This window comes from Mercenaria mercenaria, unplaced genomic scaffold (genome assembly GCF_021730395.1).
Source record: "Mercenaria mercenaria strain notata unplaced genomic scaffold, MADL_Memer_1 contig_2121, whole genome shotgun sequence".
Taxonomy (NCBI): domain Eukaryota; kingdom Metazoa; phylum Mollusca; class Bivalvia; order Venerida; family Veneridae; genus Mercenaria; species Mercenaria mercenaria.
The window spans coordinates 40,816-51,247 of NW_026460160.1; the positions used below are offsets into that span (position 1 = coordinate 40,816).

At 36.2% G+C, this 10,432-nt stretch overlaps 1 protein-coding gene across 1 annotated transcript; it reads left to right on the top strand.

The window, feature by feature from the left end:
* The first annotated feature begins 653 nt into the window (after nt 1-653).
* On the top strand, nt 654-5,922 carry LOC128552183 (glucose dehydrogenase [FAD, quinone]-like). Its single transcript, XM_053533210.1, has one exon. It carries the CDS (start codon nt 722-724, stop codon nt 2,528-2,530), a length of 1,809 nt encoding a protein of 602 aa, XP_053389185.1. The 5' UTR covers nt 654-721; the 3' UTR covers nt 2,531-5,922.
* Nucleotides 5,923-10,432: the final 4,510 nt, after the last annotated feature.

Here is a 10,432-nt window from a genome sequence, read left to right on the forward strand (position 1 = left end):
GTCCCGTTTCTACAGGCGTAGAAAGAGTGAACTATCATGTATGAAAGTGAGTACTTATGCTACGTGGCGGAAAGCTGTTACTACTTACTCATAGTAAAACGGTAAAGTTATAATACCAATGTTTTAACGTTGACACCCCTAGGTCAAAATCAAATTTATTGATGTGAACAATAAAGAAAATGACTTTAACTGTGACTATAGTGTTCTTCTCATAAAATAAACAAACGTGTTTGTAAACCTTGACCGCTCCAAACTGAAAGGGAAGAAGCATTTCAAAGAAATATTTCGATGGCAAATTATTATATAAATTCGTAGCCATGACCAGCCTATAAACTGGGCGAGTCTTTTTTAGAGTACAACGACACAGTTGATCCACTAAAACGGGAGTACTCCTTATGAAATAAACAAACGTGTTTATAAATATGGATGAAGAAGGATTTTATAGAAATATTTTGATGGCAAAATACAAGACATATCCGTAGCCCTGACCAACCTATAAACCGGGCCAGTATATTTTATAAGTACAACAGCACTGTTGACCCATTGAAACGAGTACCCATATTACTAGTGTGTACAATTTTCCTGTCCAACGCTCCGATGCGCACATTCATTGGGTAAGGATATCTTTAAACGGAGTTATCATATTACAATAATATGCGTAGCAAGCCGTTGCAAGTTGGTAATCAACGAATATACGAGAACATAAAAGTTGCTTCTTAAAATGGATCTGTTTAAAACAGCGTTATTGTTTGGATTACTGACATATCTTTTTTACTATTTTAAGGTTTCAAAGGAATTTCGTCACGTGGCAAAAACAATAAACAGCACGTACGACTATATCATCGTAGGAGCTGGTAGCGCAGGAGCAGTGCTCGCTTCGAGACTCTCTGAAGACCCGGAAGTTACAGTTTTGTTACTCGAGGCGGGTGGTGATGGGACAGAAAATGCCGAATTGTACGACATCCCGCTAATGACACCAAAGCTTAGCGAGTCAGCTTCTGACTGGCAATATGAAGGTGTACCCTCCCACAAATCGGGTGTATTAATAAACATGAACAAAGATAAACACTATTATATATCGGGAAAAGTTCTGGGCGGAAGCAGTATGTTCAATTTTATGCAGTACGTCAGAGGAAACCGTTATGATTACGAAGAATGGGCAGCAAATGGCTGTAGTGGATGGAGTTATGATGACGTATTGCCTTATTTTCTCAAGTCTGAAGATTATCTAAGTAAAGAAAAAGATTCCACAAAATATCATCATAAAGGGGGACCGCTTGGTGTGACCGAAGAAATGGTTTTCCCGGAATTATTAAAAAGGTTTATCGAAGCAGGTAAAGAGTTAGGACATAAGGAGGTAGATTATAACGCTAAAGAGCAGGTAGGCTTTGGAGTAAGTCAGGTTAACACAAGAAACGGTGTCAGAGCGAGTACACTAAGTGAGTTTCTTCGTCCTGCAATGCATCGTAACAATTTAAATGTTGCCGCGAATGCACACGTCACAAAAGTAAATATTGTTAATAAAAAAGCCACTGGAGTGACTTTCATAAGGAATGGAGTGAAGAAAGTTGCGAATGCACGAAAAGAAGTTATTTTATCTGCTGGATCTTTTGGCTCACCGCAAATTCTTATGTTGTCGGGAATAGGACCTAAGCAGCATTTAGAAAGTTTGAAAATTCCTGTTAAGATGGATCTACCGGTTGGTGAAAACTTACAAAATCACCTCATGATTATGTTTCCGTCGGATATAAATATTACATCGGAAGGCATTACAAAATCAAGACTCCAAGACCCTCGTACATATCTGCAATATCTTTTCTTTAGTTCTGGAGTCTTATCATCCACTTCGGCGATTGGGGAAGCTTTCGTAAGATCAGGCCTAATACGGGAAAAATATCCTGACATACAGTTTAATTTTTTAGTGTTACAACCAAATTTGGAAGATGGAGTGTTTTACTCGACATTTCTAAAGAATGTATATCGCAACAAGTCTGTGCCCGGATTAACCTTACTTGTTACTAATCTTCATCCTAAAAGTCGAGGAAAAGTTACACTGAGAAGTACTGATCCTTTCGACTATCCATTCATTGATCCCAATTATTTTGACCAAAGTGAAGACATTGAAACACTAAAAAGAGGGATAAAGCTTGCAGAAGCGTTATTTGAAACCAAAGCTATGAAACAGATAGGAACTGATTCTAACATATTTAAAAACGCCGAATTCTGCGCAAATCATGTATACAGGTCAGAGCAATTTTATGAATGTTTGGTAAAACATCTGTCACAAGTACATTCTCATCAGTCATCCACCTGTAAAATGGGTTCTGCGCAAGACAATAATACTGTTGTCGATCCCACACTCAAAGTTAAAGGTATTACAGGACTAAGAGTTGTGGACGCCTCAGTGATGCCAAATGCAATTTCTGGTAACGCAAATGCCCCCGTCATAATGATAGCTGAGAAAGCCGCTGACATGATTCGAGGTATAGATTCTGTGAAAGAGATCCGGAAACGTCTTGCTAAAATGTAATATTTGAAGACACCGACGTTTAAACGTTGCATTTAGCTCTTGCTACTTCACATAACTGGTCACTTAGTTACAACTGAACAGAATTCCACTGTATCTTACTAATACGCAATGACTTTGACATTGTAAATAGTTTCAGAAATCTGCAAATTTACCGGTAGCCCATTGGGCTACAAATATTTTTGTCTGGTAGCCCGAACATTTTAGTTTATTCGGCAATGACAGTTCGGGTTATTTGCTAAGTGCTTGTATATAACAGTCTACAGTTGGGATGGAATGCTAAACTTAATATAAAGTTTCTTAATTCCAGCTTCATGCATATGTTGTTGTAGATTTTGTTCTCTGAAATAGCAATTACTAGTATCATCTGAAACTAATTTTTTCTCATTTTTCTTTTCATTCTAAAAGAGAAAATCATTTAAATTGGGAATTCTTCTCCCTCTAATTATTGTAATATGACAATTATAAAAAGAAAGTCAGTAAACTTGCAAATTCCTTATTGAACGCGTCGATTTTTTGCTAAATTATTGTCGATTTTTGCATTCTGTACAAGTTTTTAAATTAAAAAGCATAAAGTCGATGTAAGCACTTAACTCTTTCATAATCAAATATCACTGATTCCTACTCGATAAATATTGAGGTCGGCAAAACCGAAAAAACACTGGCAGGTGGCGGTAAATGACGTAATTCTAAGACTGGTTTGCATATTGTTTTAAACACTACAGATCAGCAACTTGGAAGCTTTTGGGTCAGTCTAAAATCTCGCGCAAAACATTTGCATCCGGGTTAAAACGGTTAATTGTTTGCCGGATGTGACAATAGGTCGTAAGATAATTAATGCCTCCGGCGTGTACTACTCGATAAACAAGGTCATTCTGAGAAATTGTCAAAGTTATGCATGAAGACTACATTATTGATTTCCGGGCTACTCGATATGGGGTTTTAAGGTAGCCCGGAGGACACGCTCTGAAAACATTAAGTAGCCCGAGAGACCTTTCTAGTAGCCCCCGGTCTCCGGACATGGGATTTCTGAAACCCTGCCGCCGCATATATATTTAATGTAGTAGACTTGTTTTGAATTGACCTTTTTTTCACTATTATATGTTAGACATGGACATAATATATCATTAAAGCCGCTTAAGACTATAAAGTTAGTAGTCTTTGAAAACGCATAATGTATGCTTTATAACAAAACCAATTTGATTCAAGTGTGACATCAGCGGACAAAGTTCACAAATTCTAGATGGCGTTTAATATGGCTGCTGTAATGTAATGTAGTGTTTGGGTCGTTAACTGATATTGAGGGGACATATGAGATGTTTAATCAATTTTATTAGCTTCTGTTGTAATATATCGATCAAATATAAATTCGTCCGGTATTTTGGTAGTTACTAGTATTGGTAATAAGTCCTTGCCCCAATGAATACATATTTGAGCCGCACCATGAGAAAACCAACATAGTGCAATTGCGACCAGCATGGATCCAGACCAGCTTGCGAATCCGCGCAGTCTGGTCAGAAACCATATTGTTCGTTAACGGTTTCTATAATTGCAGTAGGCTTTGAAAGCAAACAGCATGGATTCTGACCAGACTGCGAGGATGCGCAGGCTGGTCTGAGTCCATGCTGGTCGCAAATGCACTATATTGGTTTTCTCATGGAGCGGCTCATTTTAATATCAATTTACGCTCTTCTCAATTATCAGATATGATAGAGGAAAATCTTTTCTTTAAGGGTATCAAATATATCTTCTTCACGTGACTGAAATACTTGAACTATTTTACTTCAAAACTATCAGCTCATTTGTAACCCAAAGAACCTGAAATGTATTTCAACTTAAAAGTAATATGTTAAAATCCCTTGCAGCTCCTGAGCAATTAAATCATCATTTAGCATAATCTTGCATGATATCTGGACAGGTATTTCACTTAGGAAGTTGAAACATCATAGCTATGTTGGTCTTGATGTGTATATGATTCTTGTTGATTGCAGGGTCACTGGGTCAACGTTCAAGGTCACAGGGAACTGAACATGTTAACCTTTTTGTTCACTCAATATCTGGACAAGTATTTCACCTAGGACATTGAAACGTCACTGGTATCTTAGTCTTGATTTGTATGTGACCACTATAGATTTCATATTCACTGAGTCAAAGGTCAAGATCACAGGAACCTGCACATTGAAAATGGTTTCCGCTCAACACTGGACAAGTATTTCACTTAGGACCTTGAAACTTCATAAGTATGATCGATGGCCTTGATGTGTATATGACCCCAATTGATTTCAGGGTCATTGGGTCAAAGGTCAAGGTCACATAGACCTGAACATATTAACCTTTTTGTTCACTCATTACCTGGACAAGTATTTAACCTAGGACCTTGAAACTTCATAGGTGTGTTGGTCTTGATGTGTACCTTACTCCCACTGATTGCAGGGTCAAAGGTTAAAGTCACAGGGATATAAACATTTACTGTTTTACTTTTATTTTTTACACCAACTTATTTGTTTGATTTCATTTTCTACCTGGCCATTTCATTATTTCATTTTCCCTTCAATATTGCTTATCAATTTGGAGTTGTTTATTGTATGCCATTATTAGAACTTTAACTCATTACCACCTAATTCGGAAAAGCTGACCAAAACGCCGTCAGGCGTTAGCTGCTTGTTTTTTGTATTATATACAAATTTTGCAAAAGTCATTGCCTCTTTCAAATGTATTCAGACAAACTAATGTATTTAACAATACTATGGTCTTTAAATAATAAACGGTGCATAAAAGACAAATGCATTGTTCTCATTAAATACACACAAAATTTTACGAAGTTTGTAAGCAGCGTCCTCTTAAAAGCAGGTTACTCAGAATTTCTCACACAAGTTTTGTGACAGACTAACTGATAAGGACGTTGGTTTATCAGTATCTGTATTTTATAACCTGACCACTGGCAAAATATTTTTTCTTAATACATAGTCTTAGAATGGATTAGGTGAATTAGAAAAGACACGAGTAAAATGTTATTAAGAATAAAAAATATTACTATAAAGAAAATTTTTAATTTTAAAGAATAAAAATAACAAACTTTGTTTTATATTAACTTTTTAGCTTTTTAACACAGCCCTACAAAGGGAAACAACTTAGTCATAAAGTATGTATCATTAAAAAAAGCTTTTATCTCTCTTCAGTTATCTCGTTCTGCCTATAAGTAGGAATTGCTGGCAATAGAATATTCACGACTGTTGTTGTTGTTATTCACTGACTTTGTCACTATGTATTATGTGCAGTCATCTGTTTGTAATTCAACATATCATGCTATTGATTTACTGAAAGATTCATGCTATATTATGTGAACATGTAAATGGAGTTTCTCTGGAAATAAAATATAAATTACAAAAAAAAAATATATCTGTGGGAAAGCCAGATAGGATGGAACAGATCATGAACCAGGTCATTCATTTTAAAAATGCTAACGAAACGGTCTTTATCAAGAAACGAAAGTGTGGCCTAACCCAGTCAGACGAGGTTACTTGTGTTTTTGCAATTTGCAGTACTTTGTACACCGTAAGGCGATGCCTATCCATGTTCTTCGGATTGTTTCTGTAGTTAGCCATGTGGAAACTTCAAGGAAGTTTTAAATACAAGACCTCCAAAATGCACTAGGGCACATTAACAGGTGAAAATACTGCACCCGGGAGACACTCTTTTCAGACAAGACTAAGAACAAAAGGGAAGGGGGTGAAATAAGATGGATCGTTTGTAAATAGGACTGTTTGTTATTACAGACGTCTGAAGCACTAAAAAACACGGGTGGAACCAGTAGGTCAAACTCGAGATAGGAAAGGACCACTTTAACGTGCAAGGTACATTCTTGTTAGGGAAATGGATTCAAGTCGTCATGAGTGATTAATGACTAGGTAATATTTAACACCAAAAAGTACAAATATCCAACAGGGAATGCCATGTTAAAAAAAAGAACCCTCCCCAAATCGCAACCCACAGCAGTAGACGAGCAAGCGACCAAAACACTATAATGCGCACGCGCGCACACACACAGACACACACATACACACACGAGGGCAAAACGAACAAATAAAGGAAAACTTGGGGACATAGCATAGGAATGATCATTGGTAAAAATACCGCTTGCGAGCTTAAACCGGTTTATGGTCCGCAACTAATCTCGCTCTTACCCCACCATGTCCCAAAGTGAAGGTGTAAATTGATATATCTTGTATCGTCCTTGAATAAACTGTCGGGTTTTAAACAGTTTTAGTGCATTGTAGGTGGTAAGAATTAACAAAACAAATTGTCTGAAAATAGGCAAGAGAACGACACGTAAGGTACTTCTGGCGAGATTGCGATTTATCAGACTGTACATACACTATATTGACACTAACTATATAAAGGACATTGGGCGTGAGCAGTAATAAGCTACATCTGCAGAAAGCTGTACAGTTGAAGCCTGGTCTATCAATTCAAAAGAGGGGAGGAGCGTAGTTGTGTAGTTAGATCTTTCACGGGGGAAGTCTGTCGGAATAATTTGTATATTTGATATAGACGAGGTTCAACGTTGTTGGCAAAGTACAGCCAAGGCATTGGTGTTATACCTCCAAGATAGTTTAATGCTATATGTTATTGCATTAAGGCGCTGATCATCCAGGAGTCAGTTCAACTATATTAAGATGCAGCTTCAATTCAAGGACATAGGCTAAACACCTATGTGATTGGGCCCGTTAGTTGTTGATTAAAAGACATCGTCTGAAAAGGACCAGTCAAGTATAGTATCTCCAGCCTATAGGAATTTGAGCTGATTATCATTAGTTGGAAGTTGTTAGTTTAAAACATTGTGTGATTTACCTGATCCCTGATATCATCTAGCTTATAATTGAAATAATTTACGAATAACTGGTACACGAATCATTTAGGCAAAGAGGTTTTAATACTAGCTTTTAGCTTACTCCTCAATCCTATCACATTGATATACACTCAGTTCCAAAAGAAAGTGTGCACTTAGTTTTCTGTTATTTTTTCTCGGTTGTTTTCATGAAAACTTTTAATGTTTGGTACCAAAATTGAATTCAGTTCGTAAACAAATTGGTGTGCATTTTAGATTTTGAGTTATACCTGAGAGTTAGTGTATGAAAAAAAATGAAACAAAAACGTCGGGGAATTTTTTGAAATATTTAAACTTAAAAAGTGACACTTTCTTTTGGAACTGAGTATATGTTTGTATGATACATATTTGGAAAATAAATATTGTAATAGCATTAAAGTTTTGGAATAAAATTGTTATGAATCTGCAGTCTCCAGTTTATGATATATATTTAGACCAATGCATCAATGGTAATGATAAATGTTGGGCCAAATGTATTCATACAGTTATAAGGAATATGGGTTTTCCATATATTTTATATAGTTTTGTTGTCAATATCAATTATGAAAAGTTATTTAAACAACGACTAAGAGACCAATTTTTACAAGAGTGGCACGACTGTATTGAAAATATGCAAAAACTTGATTATTACAAGAAATTTAAAACACAATTTTGTTTCGAGGAATATCTCAATATTGTTAAGAATGACAACTTACGTAAACAGATGCCTTGCTTTAGATTGTGTTCTCATACTTTAGAAATCGAAACAGGAAGATACACAGGGACGAGCAGAAATGAAAGACTTTATAAAATATGTACGCAAAAGAACGTTGAATCGGAATACCACTTTTTATTATGTTGTCCTTTATATTCAGAGCTCAGAAAATCATTTATAAAACCTGCATCTTTTCCAACACTGAATAAGTTCTGCCATATAATGTCAATGAAAAATAAAGGTAAAATATTGAAATTATGTAAATTTATAGATAAAGCATTTGCATTAAGATCTGGTGTTATAGGAACAATTTTAGAATCGTAATATTACATTTACACTGTTGTTTGTTTTGGGGGTTTTTTTGCATTATATATATGTGATTTGTATGAATGTCAAATTTCAAGTGTTGTATATATTATGTTTTGTATGTATTGCCAAAGGCAAGGATTTGCCGAAAATTGCAATAAAATTTGAACTTTGAACTTTGTTAAAACCAAACATTTAGGCGAGGTAGCCAGAGAAAAAACTATATATAAGATATAATTATGGTCTCACCGGCTCTAGGTTTTAACAAAGTATTCTACGTAGTTTGACAGCTAGTCTGAGATATAGCCACCTTAGTGAGTGGACCCATTTCATTGCTCAAGATATTAAAGGCTTAGGCACTTCACTGGGTCATATAAGGGAAAATTTGTGAATTAAGACTTAGTGGAGTGTGAACACATAAGGCACCGATTTTTCACGGGGGCCATCTCTTCATTATTATATTATGTGCGGTAGGAAAAATGCGTGAAAAGTGAAATGCCTGTCTTATTTTGCCATCACTACGCGGTAGAAGATGTAGATGTGGCTTCGTTCGTTCGTCTCTCCGTCAGAGAAAATTTGTAATACACATGTCACAAAAAAGTAATGAACGACCGTTACAAAAAGTAATGAACGACGGTCATGAAATGTTATTCAACATTAGGAGTGCGCAACTAAGATTTTAGTATATCTGGGCACAATGTACTCAAAGAGAGCTGTTGTGGTAGCACCGTGTCGTCCGTCCTCGTCAATCATTCACAATTATGTATGTATCCCTACATGGAACTCTCTGCCAGCAACAGTTGCTGAGGCCCTCTCTTTGGCATCATTTAAGAGAGGGTTAGAATATTTGACTTTATAAAATCTAGATGACATATATTTGTTTTGTGGGAATTATTGATTTTTTTTAAACAATTAAAGGGAAATAACTCTGCAGTTACTGAAGAGATTCTGATGAAAGTTACGCACCTCTCACCGCCCTATAGAAAGCTATATCTATGTTAAATTTCATGAGGTTGTTATGTTGGACTTTATAGAGTGTAAAATAACTAAAGGGCAATAACGCCGGTAAATGAAGAAATTCTGACAAAATTGCGTGTGCACACTGCCCTATAGTGATCTATATTTGTGTATAGATTCATGAAGATCCATTAATTGGTTACTTAGATACTGTCAAAAAAGGTCTGGTGATTCTAGCTTAAACACGTTTTGAATCATAGGCACTTTCAATTTCAGATGGACGGACGCACAGACGGACGAACATCCAGACGGACAACGCCAAAAACAATACCCCTTCGCCTTCGGCAGGGGATAATAAGACAGACCTTATCGTTATTATGGGCATGTATTTTCGCCTGCACATAATATGATTTAAATGTTAAGATGCCCCCCTTAAAATATCGATCGTCCATGGTGTCCGCAATACACTTTGTCTTAATTAGCAAATGTCTTAAAACTCGTATCCTCGCAAAGCCGATGAGGCTATTTTTGTCATCTGGGAATTGCATAAGACCACAGCTAACTTTTGTCTAGTTAAAGGGAATCAATCCACAAGGGCTGATGTCAAGTTTTCTTTTATCTTGTTTTTTTGCGCCTGGCTCTAAATGTATAAATATTGAGTTCTGCTGTAGAGTGTGCGGACGGTTGCTTAAATTTCCACTACCGTCCATGAAAATTCATGTTTGTCGTGTTGAAATTGCAGTTTCATTGCAACACAATGTTGAAGAGAAGCATTAATTGATGTTTCATGAATTAAATGTATAATGTATTGCTACTATAAGGCCTAAAAATTGTGTGTTTCTGGTATCCCGAACTATCGTAAAAATTTGCAGCGACCCTAAATGTTTTTATGGCGTTGGGAAAAAATCGATATTTTCGCCTTTGTTTTATACTTTTCAAGGGAAGTTGCTCTTTCTTCATTGTAAGAATTTTATTTTAAAAAAAACCCTACCTACCTACCCTATTTTTATTTTGTGGGGACATGGTACCGGAAACAAACACTATTTTTAGGCCTAAGCGT